The sequence below is a fragment of the Urocitellus parryii genome, chromosome 9, assembly GCF_045843805.1.
Source record: "Urocitellus parryii isolate mUroPar1 chromosome 9, mUroPar1.hap1, whole genome shotgun sequence".
Lineage (NCBI taxonomy): Eukaryota > Metazoa > Chordata > Mammalia > Rodentia > Sciuridae > Urocitellus > Urocitellus parryii.
Window position 1 is genome coordinate 110507647 of NC_135539.1, and position 22939 is coordinate 110530585.

At 44.2% G+C, this 22939-nt stretch overlaps 1 protein-coding gene across 2 annotated transcripts; it reads left to right on the top strand.

Annotated features, from left to right (window-relative positions):
* Window positions 1-104: 104 nt before the first annotated feature.
* Cd34 (CD34 molecule) lies at window positions 105-22823 on the top strand. 2 transcript variants are annotated; one of them, XM_026387412.2, is made up of 8 exons: window positions 105-533; window positions 9778-9954; window positions 10552-10799; window positions 12161-12241; window positions 19920-20070; window positions 20287-20339; window positions 20661-20825; window positions 21366-21515. In XM_026387412.2, exons 1-8 carry the CDS (start codon window positions 455-457, stop codon window positions 21378-21380), a joined length of 969 nt encoding a protein of 322 aa, XP_026243197.2. In that variant the 5' UTR covers window positions 105-454; the 3' UTR covers window positions 21381-21515. The 2 variants fall into 2 exon arrangements, with proteins under 2 accessions (XP_026243197.2, XP_026243196.2); XM_026387411.2 differs by lacking the exon at window positions 21366-21515 and adding an exon at window positions 21522-22823 and having other exon boundaries at window positions 106-533.
* Window positions 22824-22939: the final 116 nt, after the last annotated feature.

A 22939-nucleotide genomic window follows, 5' to 3' on the forward strand; every position in this document is an offset into this window, starting at 1 on the left:
GTAACAGCAGATTCCTTCCACAGATTGTTCTGGGCTTGACACTTTAAAATGAAGAAAAACACAAAGGAAAGGAGGGGGGCGGGGGTCAGAAGAAACTTGCCTCTATCCTGGCCACCAGCAAGGCTGACACAGAGGGTTAACAGTTAAGTGCAAGTGCAGCTTGAAGTCTAGAATCAGGATCAGGCCTCTTCAGAAAGCTGAACAAGACGAATGGGGCCACGCAACCCCCCACCTTTTTGGACTCACGTCCTCGGCCTTTGGGACTAACCAGGGAAGCTCACTTTAGTGGCAGCCAAGGCGAGGGGCCGGCCTTGCCAAGACTAAAGAGGGAGGAGGGGAAAAAAAGCAAGAATCCCCCACCCCCTCCGGGCGGAGGGGGCGGGAGGAGCGCGTCCCGGCCGGGCCCAGCAGTGTCTTCCACTCTGTGCATCTCTTCGGGAGCGGCGCGGGAAGGATGCTGGCCCGCAGGAGCGCGCGCGCGGGGCCCGGGATGCCGCGGGGCTGGACCGCGCTCTGCTTGCTGAGTTTGCTGCGTGAGTACCGATCGCGCGCCGCGCCGGGGCGCCTTCCCAGCGGGGAGGGTCGAGCTGCGGCTGGGCTGAGCCACAAACAGAGCTGCGCGAAGGGAAGGGACCCCTGCCCCACCCACGCACTGTCGCCCACCAATGCTCTGGAGGGACCAGCGTTTCACCTGGGACTCGGTGGCGGTGGGAGGGGAAAGACACCACGGGAATGTAAATTTACCCGAGGTGTGAGCCGGACAACACGGCTCGCTGAAATGGACTAAATAAAGCGCTTTGGAGATGCCAACGTCTCGGCGTTGCCAAAGGTGCGGAGCGCAAAGTTGGAGCGGGAGCCAGGAGAAGGGGGAGGAGGGAAGCCGGAAAGTTGTGCGGCCGTTGGTTGATTCAGAAAGCAACGTCCCTGAGCGGGTTGGTGGGAAGGGCCCCGGCGCCCACAGTCTACTAGGACCGGGGATCCACAATGGACATTAAGGAATTCAAGGGAAGCCAACAGGGGGTGAGGTGCAGGGTCCTGGGAGTCCTGGAGGAAGGCCGAGTTGGGTGAGCAGAGGCGTTTGGAATGAACAGCCCTTGAGGTTGGGGGAGGGGGGTGATCTTGCATTAAAGATTGGAAAGCAAAATTAGAATTACCCCTCCAGATACCGCTGGGATCCTACTGAGGGCTCCCTACCTCCCTCTCTTCACAATTCCTCACCCCTGCACAAACTCAAAGAAGTTATTGCTCGCCTCCAAGTTCTAAAGCTAGCAGACAGGTCAGGACACTCCTTGCTCACCCCCACACACTCTTAAGCTCTTGCTCTCACTTTGGAAAAAAATAGTAGGCACTCGCTAAACATAATTAATTGTTTTCATTGGGAAAATAACCATTCCATCTCATCTCACTTAGAGGTTTGAAACTTTGTAAGTCGCTCTCCCTTTTATTAAACAACTCTCTAGGGCTCCCAGTTCTCAACTCACTACCTGCTAAAGACCACCCACCTTGGGTGGCCCTGCAAAGTAGATCTGCTTGCTGGGCCTCTTCGCTCCCAGTCTCCTCTACTATCCCTGTTTGGGTCCACCCAGTTGGAGAGAGCTGGCTTGGCTTGGAGGAGGCCGAGTTAGGTTCTGGGGTTGAGTGTTTGGAAACCTTGGACGCGCTCTTTAGACAGGGATAAAGCTGTTGGTGAGGTTTTGAAACCCTAGAATGGGTGCTACACTGTTCCCTCATAGCAGGGGCGAGTTGACCAATGGCTCAGATTCCCATCAGATGCTGCACTTTCTTTTGGCCACACAGCTCATGCTGACCTGGGCCTGGGCTAAGGGAGGCCCACCCTTTTTTATTTCCTCAGCTGGCTAGTATCATTCTTGCCTTGGCCTGCAGAGGAGGGCTGGTGGTGGTGGGGGGGATGTAGTGCAACTGCTGCAAAACCTCGGACAGATGTGCTGGGAAGTTCAGCATCTCAGCTTTGGACTGAAGAATAGTCTACTACTTGGACTTAATGCTTTCCCCGAGACCTCTCTAGGTTTCTGTTTAGATTTTTTTTTTTTTTAATATTAGGAGTTATTTTCTGTCCTGGGTATATTGTAGGATAAATGAAATGAGTGACTATATAAGTTGAAATGCTACCAATGGGCCATTGCAAAAAAAAAAAAAAAAAAAAAAAAGAGTGCAATTATTACTGAGAAATTTAGTGTGGAGTTCTGTGATGTCTTATTACTATCCCAATGAAGAACTTGGTCTCAGGAGCTCTATGCCTGTGAGATTGGCATGAACACAGGCATAGCAGCTAACCACAAATGGGCTCTCTTTGCAGAGGGTGGGTTAGGGACCCCTGGGCAGCACAGCTTTAGCTACCAGCCCGGTGGGAAGCCTTTCAGTAATTAATTAGGGATCCTTTTTCTTTTCTTTTCTTTTTTTTTTTTTTTTCAGGCTTGGGGTCTCTTTTTCCTTCAAAGTCTATAACTCCCCTCACTCTGACAACACCCCCAGTCCTGCCGGAATAGGTCACATTCCTTTTCTTTCTTTGGGTCCTTCGTGCCTGTGGACCCCACACCCATATCCTGTCTGGGGCTACATGTAAGAGGGGAAAAAGAAAAGGGAAAAGAATTTTATCAGATATTTTCCAGAGGGGAGCGGACTCCACCCTTTGACTCTCTGCCACATGGCGATGAGAAGGAGTAGCCTTGGGGACCTCTGACTAAGTCAGTGGTCCCCAGTGCTCCCCCTTGTAGGGCCAGCCCAGTCTGCACAACCTTTGCAAATCCTGGACTTCACAGCATTCCTGTTTGGCTGATAGAGCTTGCTAGGGCCTGGGGCCCTTTTCTTATCCCTTTGGCTCCACCTCCTGGGCCTCCTTTCCTGAGTCTTTGTCTCCAAATGCTCAGGGCAAGAAGTGCCAAACTGCAGCAGATAAACCCAGGCACAGAGTCCTACAAAAACAAATAATAAGGAGGAACAAATTCCACTCTTACGGTCTCATTGCCTTATTTCCTTTAGACCCTGGGCTGAAAGGCCTGGGCTTACATTCAGGGTTGGATGGTTACCCAGCTCCACCCTCAGGCACTTGGGCCTCTCTCTCTCATGAACTTCAATTGATCTAACTAAAAGTCCTGTGGTGTGGAGAACAGGAAGCATGAAGGTATGGGAAAAGAACAAAACTCCACCCTCCAATAGAAACTTCTCATGGATGCCAGGGCAGAATTTCCATATTTTTTTGGGCTTCAGCTTCTCTAATGAGAACATTTTCTTCCCTCTAGTTAACAAATGAAAACACATTCTCTTCAATATTTTGTCTAAAGGGCCCTGATTTTTATGCTATAAGGCAAAAGATGCATGCATTTTGGGAGGGCGGAGATCAAATAGAGAGACATGACAAGATGTACCTCACTGGACCCGCATTGTGGGCCCCATCAGGGAATGAATCACTTCCCTTCAGGTGCAAGGGGAAAAGCCTTTTGGCTTAATTAGGAGGTCTGTTCCTTCCTGATTTGGAAAAAAAATAAAATGAAATAAAAACAGATACCCCTTAGGGAAGTGGCATCTCTAGATATCGGTGCTCCATTGTTAAAGAAAATGTGTTAATTGGATCTTTGGGTGAGAAAGCCAACAACCTAGACAAACCCTGGATGTGCAAGGGCAGACGGGAGACAGGCTTGCTAAGTGTGATAAACTGGGCTTTGTGTTTGGGTGGTCTCAAGAGACAAAGGCTAGAGGGCTCCAGAGCCCAGGGAGAGGAGACCTACCTGCAGCAAGAGAGGAACAGTGATGGGTGGAGGGTGGAAAAGACCTGGCTAAGAAGATTCCTTGTAGTGTGACGTCATTAGCATGGTAAGATATGATGTTTCAAGGTTATACCCTCATCTTTCCTGGGATGCCCTGTAATCTTGCTCCACACTCTCAAACCTTCAGTGAAAATCATTTTTTTGCCTACTGGTCTTGTGTAAGTGGTTCTCCGCGGAGACTAAAGGAATGGGTGCTTGGCTAGCTTATGTTGAAGTAGTGTAATAGTGAGTACAATAAGATAATGGAGCTGCAATCCAAGGGTCACAGGAGCTAAAAGAAAACCGAAAGACATGAGTGGAAGAAATGTAGGCAACCCGAGGATCCTTGGGATATTGAGGTTCCAAAGTAAATGGATGGGGTCAAGACTATAAAAGAAAAATCTCAGTACACTGGGGATGATCAGGCCACAGACTCTTACCTGGTTTATGCCTGCACCTTAGCTTTCCCTTAGGAAGACGTCAGCCCAGCCCTTTGTTCTAGTTTAGTATGTTTCCAACTCATGGTAGATCAGAGGGTTGGCAGGGACCCCTAACAAGGATGTTCCCTGAATGCTTCCAGGAAACATGAGGGGCTTACTTATCTCACAAAGTAGCTCATCTCATTAAAAAACAAAATAAAACAAAAAAACCTACATTAAGTTTTCTCCTTGTATTGCAGTGAAATTAGCTTTACTGCAACTTCTAATCACTATACTATTTTTTTTTTTTTTTGGATTGTCATAGGTTTAATCTGATTCTTCATGAAAATCCCTAAAGACCATTTTAGTCAGCCCTACTAGATTGTGGAATCCTTGAGGGATTTATTTAAATTACATTGACACTAATGCCTAATGGAGGGAAGGAATCAAACTGGCTTATATTGTGCTCTCTATAGAACTGAGCAAGACCCTTTTCACATCATTGGTGCTTCAGGGGGGAAAATGTGCATATACTGTTTAAGTGAAATGAATCTTGAAAGAAGTCATTTATTCTCCCTTCTCAGATTCTTCTTTTTCAGATCAAGGGTCAGCAAAACTTTTCCTGTATAGACCTGGATAGTAAATATTTAAGGTTTGGGGAGCTCTACAGGGTTTCTCATGCACTCTTTACTTTGTATTATTTTATGACACTTAGAAATGTAAAAGCCATGCTTGACTCACTGGCCATACAAAATCAGTCCCTGGGCCAGATTTGTTCCACCAGTGATAGTCTGCCAAGCCCTGATCTAAATGAAATAATGCTAGGTCTTCAACAGTGTGACTTGATTTCTAGAAATCTAATCCTGGTTGTCTTTATGTGGACACTCCCTAATTTAATATAGTTCCTCTTAAAACCAAGCATCAGAATGAGACTGCCGTAGTAGAAGCTGTAGGTATGAACATATCCAGCGCACCTATTCGACCCTACTGCTTCTCCTGACATCCCAGGATGATCCTCAGTGCCATGGGTAAAGCACACAAGAATAAGAATGGCCCCACCACTCAAGATATTTGTAGTCTAACTGAGGTGACAGTTAGACCTATCCTGAGGAAACAGCATATGTGATTTTGTGCCAGATGAGTGATAGAGATAAGCCTTCTGCTCTCTGGGGAGCAGAAGGAAGGGGCTTATCATAATGACAGCTGCTGGCTTTTAAACAGCTACCAGACAGGCAAGTGCTGTACACTTGGTGACCTCCTTTGTTCCTCAAAACGACCAGGAGGTAGGGTTTGTTTTTTAATCCCCATTTTATAGGAAAGGTTTGGAGAGTTAAAATAAGACCATTTATGAGGCTGTGGGCTCCAACCGGTCCTTTCTGAGGACATGTGCCTTCCACCAAGATACCCAGGAACTCCTTCAGAATGCTTCACTTGGGCTGGAAGCTAGCGAGTGGGCAGATTGGGGCTGGCTGTCAGCTGCCCAAGAAACAGCATGGTTAAAAAAAAAAAATTATGAGAGACCTATGAAAAGTAAGACCAAGTATAGAAAACCTCAGTCTCTTCAAGTATGGGAATTTACTTATAACAGCTTCCTGGAGCTCTGAGAATTTGTAAACCTCCTTTCATGACCAAAAGAATCTTCAACATACTAATTGTAGGTGGAAGTATTTTCAAATGCGTTGCGAGTTCCTCTGCTTCTTCAGAGTGCACCCCCAGATAAAAGGACTTTCAACCTTCATGACTCAGATGGATCATGAAAATAACAGTAGCTCTGTTGCAACTCAGTGACATTGTTAATGCTTATGAAGGTGTGTATCTATTTACTCTTCATAAATGATACCAGACTAGTGCGGGTTTGGTACCCATGTATGCTTTTTCATTTATTTTAGTTTCTCAGTTTTCGGCTGCTGCTGCTTCTTATTTGCTTGTAATAGTTTCTTTCTAATTGTCAGCTTTGGCTAAGATAGCAAATAACCAAGTATTTTAAAATTGCATGTCCAACAAGAAAAATGGCTTCTATATAAATACCTATAAGTTCAATGTGTGAATTTTGCTACATGAATTCTGTGACATCTATTTGACTTCTTATCCTTCTCATTTGTTAACTTCCTGACACCTTGTTTCTTCCCTGGCTCCAAGTGTGTGCGTCAAGATCCTATAGGACAACTAAGGTCAGATAGCCCTTACAGTGGTGCAGTTAATAAGGACGGGCTGAGGAGTAAACAACAGAAGGTGGCCTTTTATTCAGTCTTAAGTTGAACTACAGTTCTCTGCAGGGATGGGGTCAAGGGCTGTTCCTCTTGTCTAGAATGGACCACAGTGGAGGTTTCATCAATTGTCTCTCAGCGTCTGACAGATTCCCACTGACTGTAGGCTGCTGTTAGTCCCCTACAGAGCCGCAGGTCAGAAGCTCAGAAAAAGAAAGGCCAGTGTTTGATGGTTTCAGGCCATGGATGTGAAGGGGAAGAGAATAAAAAGAAGCCTGCAGTCAATCTTGACTCTTTGTCTGTCATTCCTTCAAGACCCGGTCTCTTTGGTGAACTTTTAAAGGGAACCCTGGAGACTGAAGCCCAGGGACTCAACTGAGTGACCTCAGTGATAGTAGCCAGGTCAGGATTGGCTCCCTGGCCATAAGGTCTCCTTGCTTTGTGCCAGTTTATACAGAGCCTGTCCCTTAGCCTTGCCTTTCTGCCCTTCCTTTGTCTATGTCTCTAATGTTTCAGAAGGTTCTCTGCTCACCCTCGGGTTCACAGCCATGAATGTGACGTTAGGGTCCCCTTCTCATTTGCAAACAGATTATATACCTTCCTCCATGCTTAACCAAACAGTGGGAGGGAGGAGGCTGCTGCAGCTGGGAGCCTGTCCCCCGCGGGTCAGTAGCTGGCCTAGGTCCAGAGTTGCTTCACTATTCTGGAACAGACACCTCTGTCTTTAGAACTAGCAGCAGGTCTCTGTTCACATCTGGAAAAGTTCAAAAGTGTTTGTCTGGGTGAAGGAGGCCCCTTGGGGGAGGGGGTTCAAAAGCATGACATCATTTCAACCAAGCCTTGCTTCCTTTGGAGAGGGAAACGGGCTGGGCCAGGCTGGACCAGATGAGATTCCCAGGAATTGACGTGTTTGAAGAGAGAAGGGAGGGTGTGGGCAAAAAGAAGGTGTCAAGGGGAGATTCCAGGGGTGCCTTGGAATGGTGCCTTGAGCATGATCTTTTATTTCAGTGTCCTAATGTCACCAACACCTGCTCCCTATAATGAATTCATGTCCTAGAGTCAGATTAGTGAGGGGGGGTCCTATCCAAAAAAGGAAGTAGCGTGAATTGACTTTCACATCTATTTTATTTTGATCAACCCACCTCCCATCTAAGCCAGATAAGAACTCACCCATCCTTGTTTCTCCAGAAGTGTGAAGAATGCATTTGGGCCCTTAGTAGTTTAAACCCAGCCTGACCACCTTACAATATGATGCAGGAGTCAGCTGAACACCAGTGTCTGTCACTACTTGCCCTACATCATCTATGATCTTGCCTCTTGGTCAACACCTTGGTAATTTATGTTCTTTATCTCTAAAATGGAGATAGTAATATTTCATCTCCTGCCTGCTTTCCTATCACCTAAGAGAAAAAAAAATGACTATACATTTGCTGTTGATATTAATCTACTTGCAGCCTGCTGGGGAGGAAGGCAGATGTGGTAGAATGAAACCCTGGTCACCACCTTTAGGGGAAGCCTCCTTGGCCTCAGGTTAATTGACTTGAAGCTAAAAGTCTGACTTCTTTCTTGATGCCGAGGGATCAAGAGGTTTCATCCTACAGTGCTGTTTACCTGTAAACCTCTGAAAAACAGACCTAGATCTTAAGCAGGAATATTTGAAGACAAACTTTAGGGTGTCTTGGGATCCTCAGAGGCATTTCCTTGAGGATGGTACTGCAAGTGTGAACTATGGATACTAAGTCGACCTCTAACATTTACAGAGCCCGAGGCCAGAGTACAACAGAGGCCCACGTTCTGTATGTCTACATTTATAACTTCACAGTTTTAAAGCAGGCCAACTAACTGGTAAATAAAATATCTTCTATCTTTGTTAACTTGACAAACATAACCTTCATGGCTACTTGGAAGGCCAGGTTTGAATTTGGGATTCTCACACTCTTGAAATTCAGTACACAATTTGACTTATCAGGAAGAGATGGACCCTCACCCCAGCCTAATTCTTTTCTCTTCTTCCCTATGACTTGGGCCCATGCTCTGGGGGATTCTTGCATGGATGCATGGATCACCCCACCTATACCCTGCAAGTGGCCAGCACTTGATTACCAGTGGGCCTTGGCCTTACACCTCCTAGTGCTGCAGTTCACCCTTAAAAAGATGGGCTGGGGAAAACTCCATGCAGATCTCAGATGTGAGAAAAGAATCATTTGAACAAGAAGTCAAAGAACTTCTGGTCCTCAAAGTGCGATCTAGAAGAGAGGGTACATGCCAGTCAGTCCTCACAGGAGACACAGAAGGTCCAAGGTCCAGGTGGAAGCCTTTTCCTTCCTGAATCTATAGATGGTACCACTTGGTATGCAGAATATATGGAAATGAGGGGCAAGGACACTTGCAAAGATCTTCAGAGAATGATAAGATTCAGGAACATTCAACTAAAGTAATTTATCACTTGTGATATCATTGATTTTCTCACGTAAGGTAGACAGAAAAGACCCTCACTGAAGAGGTAAGTAAACTGAGGTACAGACACATGTGAAATCACATAGTTAGTTCTTGGTGGAGCCAGAATATAGCCCCCCCCCCCCCCCGCCCATTACACTTAATAAGAAACCAGGCTTTGTGTTCTCTGGTCCATTAGGAATTTTTAGGGTAAAGCCTCTTAAAAAAGAAATCTTGGAGTTCTTGCTGCAACTGAGTTCCTTAATGAAAGGAAAGGAGAATGTATTAGAAGGTCACAAGGGAAAAGATGAGGGGGTTTGGGGAATGAGAAAAAGACCAAGAAGATTTTTTTTTAAAGGAGATTACATAGTGATAGTGTGATTATTCCAAGAGTTAATATGTCAGATGGAGAATGACCAAAAAAGAGAAGGATACATCAAAGAGGAAATAGAAACTTGTCTTCCCTTAGATTTTTTTTTTAATCTCTGCCATATATGTATGTGTGTATATCTCATATATCTTAGGTGTAATTTTGTATTTTAATATTTTACTGAACACTGATGAACATTACCTCATATTTTCACATTGCAGCTTGGAATTTATAGATTTTTATTTGGGAAAATTTTGTATATGATTGTGTAGTGATTGTGGTATATTAAGTGTATATGCCATTTATCCTATTAGAATTCATTTTGATGCTTGCAACTTTTTCCTCCTACAGTTAATACTACCCTAGACACTTGGGTGCATATAAATTTTTATTTCTCTGTTTGCTCTGGAAAAATCTAGTAATAGGAAATTAGTCCACTGTCCAGGAGGATTTACTGCTGTTTCATTGCCAGGGGCAGGAGGGATATTCCACAAAGTTTCTGCTTGAAGCCAAGAAATTGTGTCAGGAGATGTCATGATGCTCCAGAGAGGTTCTGACTTTTCCTCCTTGTTTCCGTATAGCCTCTGGGTTCACAAATATGACTACTGTTACCCCAGAATCAACCTCCATGAGTATGTCTTCTGAAAATGTTCCAACAAATGTATCCAACCCGGAAAACATAACACAAACCATCTCTGGAAATAACAGTTTCCATCCTGGCGTTCAGAACAGCAGTGAGACCACATCAGTCATCCCAGGTAAAGAATTTGTCCAAGTTCCTCAAGCAATGCTGCTGGTACTTTTATAAAGCAGATAGAATGTTTGCAGACCATGTCCTCTGCCACAGATAGAATCAAACTAACCCTTGCATTAGTACTTTGGGCATCTTGCTTAGGGTACTCTGATGTAGGTTCTAGATAATTCTTCCAATGATGACATCTTTCTCAGGTCAATGAACTGGCAGCTGCTCCTGAGGAGTGATGCTCCCTGTAGTGCTCCTTTCATGCTGAGTTCAGCTGGTAATAAAGATCAGATGAGGACTGCATAGAGCATAGATCATGGTCTCTTTGAAGGGCTCTAGGTTCATCTTGGGCAACTTCGGCTTCTCTAAGGCAGCATGTAATTCACTTTCAGAATCTGGAGGGCACCTCAAACACATGCTAGATTATAGCTATGGTTCCAACAATGGCTTGGAATGAGTTTGGTCGAGGTAAGGAGATAAAGTAACAGTGCCTCCCCAAGCTCCTGTTTCTATGTAAAAAATCCCTGTCCATGTCATGAGCTGAGGTTGTGTGTGTTCATTTGTATATATGTGCCTGTGCACACATGCACATTTGAGTTTTGGTGTATTCCAGAGACTCCGGACAGCTGGACATCTACTTCTAGGGTCACCCAAGTCCCCGAAACCACAAACTCTTCTGTCCAGTCACAGACCTCTGTAGCCACCACAGTGTTCACCACCCCAGAAAATGTGTCGACTTCAGAGATGACCTTGAAGCCACCTGTAAATGTTTCAGATTACTCACCCAATAGCACCAGCTCTGTGATAACATCACCCACGGAACCCTATACACCATCTTCTCCTACCCCAAGCATCATCAAGGTGGGTAAATTGGGCCCAAAGGCAGATTGCCCTCTCACTTCATATGCACGCAAGCTCTCTTTCCCTCTTTTCATACCAGCTGATGATGAGATTTGGATCATATGGGAATCAGCACAGAAATATGCACTTTGAATATTGTTGGGAGGCGTCAGAAATGGGGGAAAGAGCACACTCAGGTGGCAAGAGTGAGCTTTGCTTTGGGTATTACATTTTTTTCTAGTAGAAAGCAAAGGAGATTCTCAGAGATCCATCCAGTCTTCTATGGTTCCTTCTATACCTATAGGTGTGGCTTTGACTTGGGCACCATTTCCCTTTGGGAATATTTGGAATCCATGTCCCATTTAAGGGAGCTGCTTCTCTCACTATATTTAGGGCAAATAGCATTTTGTCTGCGTGAGAGAGTTTGGTGGTTGTGCCAGGCATAGAGAGGCAGTGAGGGTGCCATTGGCAGTGGAAGGAACTAAGTGCACTTGGGATGGTTAGCTCAGCCTGCCCTTCTGAGCCTTGAGACATGTGGCTGTCAACAGTTTTTAGCATGAAGAGTAGAAAATCTGAATGCATGCAGCCTTAGGACAGGCATGAGAGGCCCACCTAGTTTCTGTTTCTAAAGAGCCAGCATAAGAATCTGGACAGTCCTAAGGGCCAAGAGGAGAATGGGTATGTCTCCAGGATCTGTCTGGCCATCCCACTGTCTGTTTGTCTATATGGGCTTCCTGCAAGTGTGCAGTTGACTAGAAGAAAAATAGCCCAACTGGCAAAAGATTCCCTCTCCCATTTCTGTATCATTGGAGCCAGTGTTTACCAAATTGTAAATAGTGACTTGCCTGTAAGCCCAAGCCAGTAACCCAGTAATGAATGATTTGATTATCCAACAGGAATAATGTGTAAAATGGAAGAATACAGAATCAATACAGGCCGAGTATCCCTTATCTGAAGTGCTTGGGACCAGAAGTGTTTTGGGTTTGGGATTTTTTTTTTTTTTTAATATTTACACGTAAAATGAGATATGCTGGGGGGTTGGAGACTGGACCCAGGTCAAAACACAAAATGCGTCTGTTACATATATACACATATACGTATATTCATAGCCTGAATGCAATTTTATACAATATTTTTCAATAACTTTGTTCATAAGACAAACTTTGTGATGTGACATCTTTGCTTACTGCATCATGTTGGTACTCAAAAAGTTCGATTTGGGAGCTTTTCAGATTTGGGATTTTTGTCATTGACAAATTTTAAATTTCCTGTTTCCTAAAACCTTTTAAGGGAGTACCTCATAGAAATCCAACTGGAAAGGAGGTAGGAAAGAAATGAAAGACAAAGATACTCACTTGTATTTTGTTTTTGTTTTAATACAGGGAGAAATCAAATGCTCAGGAATTAGAGAAGTGAGATTGACTCAGGGCATCTGTCTGGAGCTAAATGAGACCTCTAGCTGTGTAAGTCAACCCTGACCTGCTATCTCCTCCCCTCCTCCACACACCCTCTGAACATCCTTAAACCATCTTGGATTGGGCCAGATTTTGGTAGGGGTCTGAGGAGTTCAGCAGGGAAAGGCTGCTTCTAACGTTGAGTGTTGTATTTTTTGGGAGTAAGAGGCCCCATCTGGTGGGCAAAAAAGGCAAAGCCAATTGGAATAAAATTTTGTTATTTTATGTCATATTGAAGTATGCTTTTATGTTAAGAAAATCCTTTTTATTATCCAGATATAAATTAGTCAACTAATTCTAGTGGTATAATCCATGCAGAATTTATTTTGTTGTAATGCTATATAACTGTTTTTCCTAACGTTATTTATTGAATGATCACCTCATTCAATAAAGCTTATATTTAATTTACATGGTAGCTTACAGGTTTTTATATGTGAGGGCACATTCTTTTTATCTTTTTATTTTGTTTACTTTTATCTTTTTAGTTTGTTTATGCTTTTGTCCGTTTTAAAATTTAAGGGTTTTTGTTTATTTGTACTTTTAATATGCGGCTAATAAGGTCTTTCCTCATTATACTATAAAAAATATATAGTAGTTTCCAGCTCTTCTTTTAGAACATCTTTGAAGACATCTGTCAGCATCCAAAAAAATTCCCACCACCATTTTAATTGGAACCATTCTAAAATCCTTCATATTTCCCCCCTAGTATTCTTTGGCATTTCTAAGCCTTGTGTGTTGTTGTTAAATTTATTTATTTATTTATTTTTAATTTAGATTTTTTTCTTCCTTGCAAGTTTTTTGTTTGGTTGATTTTTTTTTGTTTGTTTCTTTTTGTTTTGTTTTTTGGTCCAGTGCTAGGGATTAAACTCAGGGCCTCATGCGATTTAGGCAACTTTACCACTGAACTATACCTCTAGTCGGTTTCTCTGTAGGTTTGATGGATTTCTTAAGCTTGTTAATAACACGATATCCTATTCCAGTTGATTATTGTTGGGATGTTAGAAAGTTAATGGAGTTTTGAATAATTACCTTGGGTTTAACCATTTTCTTGAACTTGCTTATTAATTCCAGTAGTTTTTTATTTGTTTTTTTTTTTTAGTTTTTGAGGAAAGCAATCCTGTTCTCTGTCACTATATATTGTTTCTCTCTTCTTCTCAGTAGTTAGGGCTCTTGTTTCAGTTTCATGTCTTACTGCATTGGTTAAGAATATATATGGCCTCCTGCCTGGTTTCAGAAAAATCCTATTTCATGAGAATAACAAGGTTCAAGATGAAGGATGGAGGTGAAAGGAAGAGTGTTATTTACTTATAAAAAGCATTTTCTTACAAATTGGGAATTAACGAAAACACACAGGTGACGTGTGGCATGAGCAGATTGCAGCTTATGGAGGGTATAAGTTACTTATTTTGGTCATTCCAACGACTGCATCTTACTTGCAACCATCAGTTGGGTCTCTCTCTCTGACTTACACATCTTTTTAAATTTCACCTAAAAGAATTTTTAAGCCAGGGCGTTTTAAGAACAGAAATCGTGAAAACACAAGTTCACAGAATAGAATAACTTAATGCAATTTGAAAAACACACCCAGAGTGTTTCTGCTGCTGATTTCCAACCCTACTCATTGAGGGGAAAAAATTGTCAACTCTTTTGTTAACTATAACAAAGGAAAATGATCATTTTTTTTCCCCATCATTTTGGTTGAGCATTTATTTTTCTGTGTATCACATCAATCTGTGCCGGAATGCTAATTCTTTGTGGCCAGGATTTAGAGCTGACTGCAGAGCTTTCAAAGTGTCTGTTGCTTTTCAAAGTGTAAACTAGGGTCATTTTAACTAGGGTCATTGTAAAAGACAAGGGCCACTCTAGAAATAACTCCCATTACTCTGCTCTGGTCTCTTTTTCACTGTGGTCTTTGCTGTCTGATATACTTTATGTCACAACTCTATATGTTCCTTTGGGATTTGGGGAGGACCTGTGAAGTAGAGGTTTGGAAAGAGAACAGCTCCCTCAGTGTTCCATGCTAAAGGATTCTGCACTGCTCACAATGAATCATCCCTGTGGCAGCCAGTACATGGGTAGTTCCGTTTTCCCTGGTGTTTCTACTCCTGTCTATTACCTTTCTTCCTGAAGGGGCCTCCTCCCCAGCCCCCAAGCAGCAGTGCCTCCTACTCCCCAGGATCAATTTTCCTCAGCCTGCAGTTCTTGTTCCAGAATTTGTAGCCCTACCCGGAGCCTAATGAGGAGCATGACAGGTTCAATTTTCCTTGTTTGGTTTTCCCTATCATGTAATGTTGGTATCTACCTAATACCAGTACTCACCTGCACCTGGGTTTCATGCTCATAACAGAACAATGCATTCATGGTTCTCAGCTACCCAAACCCTAACTCTGCCCTACTGCATGGTGGGTACCAAATAGACTATTTAGGCCTGTCTTCTGTACCTACACTCTGTAGACACATACATCTCTATTACTCTCCCTTTGCTCCCCATCCTTAGCTCCAGGCAGCCAAGGAGAGGGAAGGTGACACTGCAGTGTCCTCAAACACCTTTTTCTACATCTCAGAACGTTCATTAGCGGAGCGTGTCTCCCCAGGTCTGATTTTGCATTCTCTCTGCTGCAGTGCCAGCTTAATTTAGCTTTGGTGGTTGTGGTTCCCCCACATTGTTTCTAAAATGTGAGATTACTTTATTGTCTTATTCTATACCTGTTGGTTGAATGGAATTCGCCAAAATATTTTTTTTAAATGTTTATTTTTTAGTTTTAGGTGGACACAATATTTTTATTTTACTTTTTTAATTGTTTTTTTAAAAGAGAGAGTGAAATTTTTAAATATTTATTTTTCAGTTTTTGGTGGACACAACATCTTTATTTTATTTTTATGTGGTGCTGAGGATCGAACACAGAGCCTCACGCATGCCAGGCGAGCGCGCTACCACTTGAGCCACATCCCGAGCCCCACCAAAATATTTTTAACTGTGGTAAAATACACATAATCTAAAATGTACCCTCAGAACCCTTTTTAAGTGTATAGTTCAGTAAGGTACATTCACATTTTTGTACGAGTCTCCAGGACTCTTTGCATCCTTCAAAACTGGAACCCTTAACCTGCAGAAGAACTCCACACTCCTCCAGGCCCTGCACACCTCCATTCCCTCTGTGTCTGTGAGCTTGGCTACTCCTCTACCTACTTCACAAAAAGTAGAATTGTGTGGTATTTGTCATTTTGCAATTGGCTTATTTCACTTAGCATAACGTTCTCCAGGTTCACCCATACATAGCATGCATCACAAATGCCTTCTTTGATAAAGTTGGATAATATTCCATTGTGTGTATATATTTCATTTTATTGATCCTTTCATCCACTTGTAGATATTTGGATTTTTTTCCACCTTTTAGCTATGGTGAATAATGCATCTATAAATGTGAGTGTGCAAATTATTTCTTTGAAACCCTGATTTCAGTTTTGGAGTATGTATTTAGAAGTGAAATTGCTGGATTACATGGTAATTCTGTTTTTGAGGAACCACATACCGTTTTTCATAATGGCTGTATCGTTTTACATCACCACTAATAGTGCTCAGGGTTCCCAATTTCAACACTTGAAATTTTCTGATTTTTTTTTTATAAAAACTATCTTATTTGGTGTGAAGTAGTAGCTCATTATCATTTCAATTTTCATTTCCCTGATAATTAGTGATGGTGAGAATCTTTTCATGTACAGATTGGCTGTTTGTGTGTATCTTCTTTGGAGAAATAATAATTCAAGTCCTTTGCCCACAAATTTGTTTTTTTACTACTACTTTTTTTTTTTCTTTTGTGGTGCTGGAGATTGAACCCAGGGACTTGTGCATGCAAGGCAAGCACTCTACCAACTGAGCTCTATCCCCAGCCCCACTGCTACCTTTCTCTAGTGCTACATCTGTTTATGTGCAGGGCTTGTTTCTACTCAACTAGCTCACATTACTCTTATTCTGTCATATTGACTTCATCTGGGCTGGGCTGCCTCCAGCCCCCAGATCACATCTCCAGCCCCCGCCTTCTTTGCCCTCTGCCCAAACACTAAAGGTCAGTTTCCATGCACAAAACATAAGCTCGAGATGAAAAACTTATGAAGACAGTGTGTCTCTTGGAAAGAACCTGAGCTCTAAAGACAATCTAGTTTCTCGCCCTTGGTTACTGTCCCTTTGTTGTTTGACTTCTAACAGGTCCTTGAATTACTCCAGTCCTTGTGTCAAAATATAATTTTTACCTGCACTGTCAGATGCACACTGCAAAGTAAAAAATAACATTATTTTTGAAAGGGCTGGTTGAGGGCGATTGATCCTAAAATTTCAGCATTGGGAAATAAATGACTTCAAGGTCTTTAGAAAAATGCCTGTCCCTCCCCTCACTCCCATTTCAGTGCCTGAGGTTCTTCTTACACATGTTTGGAGACTTTGCAAAGTTTGAATATGCTGCTCTGGAAAGGTTAGATGGTTTTATTATTTCTCCAAAGTCACATGTATGAGCAGATATAATTAGGGGCTCATAAATCTGATTCTCATGAATAAAATGGTGAGGTTGTGGCTTCCTCCTGCCCACTCTCCCATGATGTTTGCCCGTGCAGTGTCTCTTGGGGGAGGATGTTTATTCTGAGCATCCGGAGAAGCATTGTGCTTTGTTCAGGACCCACCTGCTCCTCTCTGGGCCCAAACACAATTCACTGAGGCCCTTGGATTCCAGAGTGGGAGGCTGGCTGCTGTTATTCCCTTGAATTTAGTCCAAGAAGTTAAGCAAGGGGGGGACCCCATGTGGAAGCCAACCAGTGGATTGTTAAGTTGAACAACAATTCCTTGAGTTCTGTTGTTTGCTTACTTTTATGATTAGTGCAGTCCAGGTTCAAAATTATGTATGGTACACCCTTGCCCCCGCCCTACTCACACACTCAGAAGTCTTATAGTCTAATTAGAGAGAAACGATAGACAGAATATGGTAAAATATGGACTCTGTGTGATATAGTATATAAGGTCTTGCTATTAATATAGTAACAGCTGCCATTTATCTAGTGCCCACTAGGTTCCCAGTGTATTGGACATTGTTCATACAATGTCTCTTTAGTCACCCAAACAACCCAGTTTACAGCTGAGGAACTTGACACTCAGACTAGATGCATAACTTGTGAAGATTCTAGTCAACGGCAGAAAAAGAGTTGATGCCCTGCACTTCCACTGTGATTCCCAGTTCCCTGGTATCTTTCCCCACCAGGCTCACCTGCAGGCATTCTACCCCTTCTTCAAGTCTATTTTGCTAATAACTCCAAGCCAGACATGACCTTGCCATCCTTTGTATGTCCTTAGCACTTTGATTGTACCTTTGTCATGATACTTGCTATATAAATAGTCTCTGTGTGCCTCCGTTTCTTATCCACGAAATGAAGAGAATAAATATGCCCATCTTCTAGGCTTGTGGGAGGCCTAAATGTAAATGAAGAACCCTTAGGACTGTGCCCTAGACATAGTAAGCATCATTTATTTTAATTGCTAATGCAAACAAAGACCCTACTACAGGAAGAGGAAGGAGTTTGTGTGGAATTCATAGATAATCCCATCCTCAAACCCCACACAACACATACACACATATATATAAGAGAGCAGTTTTCATAGTTTATTTTTTTTGGGGGGGGGTGCAGGTATTGAGGATTGAACCCAGGGGTGCTTAACCACTGAGCCACATCCCCAGTCCTTTTTAATATTTTACTTAGTGACAGAATCTCACTGAGTTGCTTAGGGCCTTGCTAACTTGCTGAGGCTGGCTTTGAACTCACAATCCTCCTGCCTCAGCCTCCCAAGCTGCTGGGATTACAGGCATGTGCTACCGCACCCGGCCACAGTTTCTTATCTTCAGGTCTTGATAAATGCCAGAGCAGCTGTAGAGGTGCAGCTTCTGAGCACTGAGAAGTAGGGGAAGGTGCCATTCTCTCTGGCTACTTTAGATCCTAGGGGAGCCTTGCCCCTCCGTCTCCCTCAGGAAGCAGACATTTCTCAGCCAGAGACACTTCAGAAACCTGCTGGGGAACTTCCTACCCTCTGTCCAGAAGCCATGATGGGTGAGGGAAGAGAACCAGGTGTACCCAATTCTCTTCCGATAGGAGACTGCTGGTCATATCCAATGTGGGGTCCACACTGCCTAATGCAAAATGTTTTAAAGAGCGAGACTTTTCCAGAAGGAGAGCCTCTACCCAAAGACTTACTGGGAAACCTGCAGAACTGATCTTTTAATGGAGGGAAGAAGCAGCAGGGGCCTGAGGATGCACTTCTCTGTAACCTAGTCTTGGCCGGTGATTCAGGCTACCCTTGGGCTCGTGTCTTGTGACCCGGATTGACCAGCCCTGCTCTCCTCGCCTTGTCCATCATGCCCAGTTATTTTCCCTTACCTCCCTCAAATTCCAGTGGGAGGCGAAGGCCAATCTTGACCTTGCCTCGTGCAGAAGCAAAGGAACCTGGGTTTTCCTGACTTAGATCTTAGCAGTAGGAAAATACCCAGGCTCCTTTCCAACTGGGAGGACCTCTGGCCTTGCCACGAGCAGCAGCCCTGCCCGCAAACAGGAAGCTTTCTCCTCCACAGAGGCTCAGGTCTGATGACTGTCACACGCCCCAGCAGTTTTCCCCTAACAGGAAAGTTGTCAGAGCCATCAGGCATTTCCGCCTCTGCCATCTGCCATCCGGACAGAGGAGAAAGTCTTAGTTTCGGTTGTGCAGGGGAGGTCACTCTGATGGGAGGCCGCTGAAATAAGTCCCAGGAGGTGGGAGATCAGGGTTTTGAAGGTCAAAACCAATGCTTCCAATTCCTACCTTTCCTGGGACTCATTTGTTGAAGTTCATCTTCTGAGTCTGAGTTCCCGAGTCTTAGGAACCAGTCAGCAACCTTGGAGAGGGATACCTGGACTTCATTAAGATTTTCATGCTTTTGATGGAAAAGGGGTTGAAACACCAGGTAAAAACATCATTTCCGTTTGAGCAGTGCCCTTTAGGACATGCCTCTGCACAGGGAGAGGGAGGGTCCCTCATAAGTTTGTCCTCCACTCACCTTCATTGGCTTTTCTGCCATCATTTGAGTCTAATGTAACCTGCAAACAAGGATTTTCTCTTAGATATTTTTGCATCATTGTTCATCATTTCTGTTAGTGATTTCTTTTTCCTTCTTCCTTCCTTTCTCTCTCTCTCTCTCTCTCTCTCTCTCTCTCTCTCTCTCATTATTCTCTCTCTCTTTCTTTTTGATACCAGGGATTGAACCCAGGGGCACTTAACCACTGAGCCACATCCCCAGCCCTTTTATATATTTTATTTTGAGACAGAGTCTCATTAAATTACTTGGGGCCTCACCAATTTGTTGAACTTGTGATCCTTCTGCATATGCACAAATGGGCAATCTTTAAATAAGATAACGTTTCCGGAGTCTGTTCTCTGATGTCTTAGATACTGATAAGTATATGTTTTGGTACAGAGAAATTAAGGTGTTTTTTTTTTTTTTTTTTTTTTTACTGTTTTGTTAGTAACTATTTTTTCAATTGGAATTTAAGAAAGAAAGGTTCTTCTTATGGAGGGGGTAATTTATAATTTCTGTCAGAATTCTTACCTGAGACTATAAGTACAGTTCAGAGGTACCGGGAAGTTCGTCTCCTACTTTCTGTTGTTCTGTTTTCTTAGGAGGACTTTAAGAAGGATAGAGGAGAGGACCTGATTCAAATACTGTGTGGGAAAGAGGATGTTGATTCTGGGACTGGCATGTGCTCCTTGCTTCTCGCCCAGTCTGAAGTTAAACCTCAGTGCCTACTGCTGGTCTTGGCCAATGGAACAGGTAAGGATGCACCTTTTCTCAGGGAGTAGGGCTGAGATTAGACAGGCCTGAGGTTAAAAGATCCTGGGTTGAGATTCCACATCTGAGCTCCAGAGACCATAGGTGCTGAGATGGACCAACCTGGCCATCAGAGCATCTTCTAGAACAGCATGGGAGGATATAGCTGCATAAGTTTGTCTAGCTTTTAGATTTAGCAATCCTTGTTTCTAATTCTAGAAGTTCCCAGCAAATTCCTGCTTATGGAGAAACACCGGTCTAAGCTGGGAAAGGTAAGTTCTTTGAGATGATGGGTCTCCGAGGGAACACTGGGTCAAGGAGTAGTAATTATCTTCTCCAGAAGTTTCCCTTCCTGCCCCTCCATTCTTCTCTGACAGCCTTCACATTCTTCTGATTGAACCAAAAATTTTACAGTGCAGCTCAATTCAGAGATTTTAGTCTTAAGCCCTGTCTCAGAAATCCCCAAGGTCACTATCCTCTTGTGTCTATTCATTGTTGAGTTGCACTCGGGGATATAAAGTAAAGTGGCCTTCCTCTCCTAGAAATCCTTTTCTACAAGTGACAGGCTGCCTTTTCTGTGTCTTCTCCTCAAGCTGGGGATCCAAGGTTTCACGAAACAAGATCTTGGGAACCACCAGAGTTATTCCAGAAAGACCCTGATTGCACTAGTCACCTCAGGAATCCTGCTGGCCGTCTTGGGCACCACTGGCTATTTCCTGATGAACCGTCGCAGTTGGAGCCCCACAGGAGAAAGGCTGGTCAGTTCTGGGGTCCAGGGTAAAGGAAATGAGGAAGATAGTGGTCTTCTGGGGAGGTGGGGTATCATGGGTATCATGGAGGGAGAGGAGAACTACCAGAGAAGACACTTCACCTGGGTGCTCCCGTATGGGGATACACATGCATGCATGCATATACTGTATCCGTTGAAAAATCAGAACAACATAAAGCAAGATGGTGGGTGAAGTAATGGGGCCAGCCCGCTTATTCACTCTCAGAGCAGATGACTCATGTCATTGTGTTTCCTGGGCTAGTTCAGTTGAGTACAACCAGAACCGACCACTAAGTCAACCATACTTATTTATAAGCATATTGAAGGCCCAGTAGATGCCGTCTTGCTTCTACTTTTGAAGTGTTCTAGACAAGGGGAGGACAAGACTGAGGCGTGCCTCTTGGCCTTGGGAGGTCACCTACTCTGGGGAGTTTATTCCACCCTTAGGACGGCCAGTTTTCTTGGGGGAGTTGGCTACTGGGCTCTGGTGGCGCGGTGTGGTGCCTCTCCTCTGTCCTTTTTCCTCCAGGAGCTGGAACCCTGACTGCTCTACGGGAAGAAAGGAGCCTGCACGTGCAGCTGCGTCTCCTCTCCCTCCCTTCCCCTCCTCCCTCTGGTCTCCCTCCTCACAGTGTCTCACACCCCTGCTGACCAGATAATGCTACTTTATTTATACACTGTCTAGGGCGAAGACCCTTATTACACGGAGAACGGTGGAGGCCAGGGCTATAGCTCAGGACCTGGGTCCTCCTCTGAGGCTCAGGGAAAGGCCAGTGTGAATCGAGGGGCTCAGGAGAACGGGACCGGCCAGGCCTCCTCCAGAAACGGCCATTCAGCAAGACAACACGTGGTGGCTGATACCGAACTGTGACTTGGCTGGGTGGGGCAAGACTGGGCAGTGTCCAGGAAAAAGTGGCCCCTCTCTGCCTCTTGATCACATACTGCCTCCGTGCTGGAGGCAACATCTCTCATGTCCTACCCTTCCCTACTGTGTGCACCTCAGAGGCCGTTCCTGGGGCCCTCCACTTTCCAGGTGCCCTTTACACATTCAGCTCTCTGAGCCTAGACTCTGGTCTTTTCTTGGTAAAGGTGTGGTGGGGAAAAGCCAAGGTCCAGAGGAGCAGCCAGGGTGGTTGATGGCCTTGCAGCATCCACACAGGGACCCCCTCCTTCTCTCTTGCTCTCTTCCCCCTTCCAGAAGCCCCTAGGGGAAAGGATGGGCTTCTCTAAGCTAGATCTTCCTCCCAGGAGGCTTTTACTGTTTCTTCCTTGTATTTCTTTCTCCAAACTACCCCTTGAACCTGCTCCCTTGCAATGATATAACCAGAAAAAAACACGTTGTCTTAAACCTTATCCCTTATCCTTCCTCCAAGACACTGTGGGTTTAGCCACCAGCTCCATACTTGCTCTCCCAAGTTCCTCCAAGCTTCATGTGTCTCCCTCTGTCCACATACAGAAGCTGGCACATTTTCTGGCTTCCATGTTGTAGAACAAACAGCTCCGTCCTGGTTTCTCAGGGGTCACACAGAGACTCCTTGGATCAAAGTGAGCAGGAGACCAGATCCAGATCTCTGAGCAGAACCTCTTGACCTGTGCTCTTCGGCAGAATTCTCTTTGTGCTGAGGCTAGATCACGGTCTCCTCTTATCTGCACAACTTCTGTTCCCCTCCTCTGACTCCTGGGTTGAGCAGTGACCTCAGCCCCAGCAGACTTCTGTTTCTGCCTCCCCCACCTGAACCCCTTCATTGCTCTGCATCTCCAGATAGTCAGAGCTCCATGACTTCTCCCAAAGATCACAAGCTTCCTCATCTGGGGGAGACCCAAGTCCTTTTCTGTTGTTGTTTTTCTAGAGGGGTGAGCAGGGATCCTGGTTTCAATAACGGTTGGAAAGAGAACTTTCCAGAAATGAGGATTGGGTGGATTTTTTTTTTCCCTGAATAAAAAGTTGTGTGTTTAAATACTATAATTAAAGTAATACCAAACTATCTGTTCTGTGGTGCTATCCCAGCTAGATGTTCTGAATGACAGAGTAGTCCCATCAGACCCTGCAGGACCATGCAGCAATGTGGTGGGGAGAGGCCAGCCTGGGAAGAGGTTGACCAT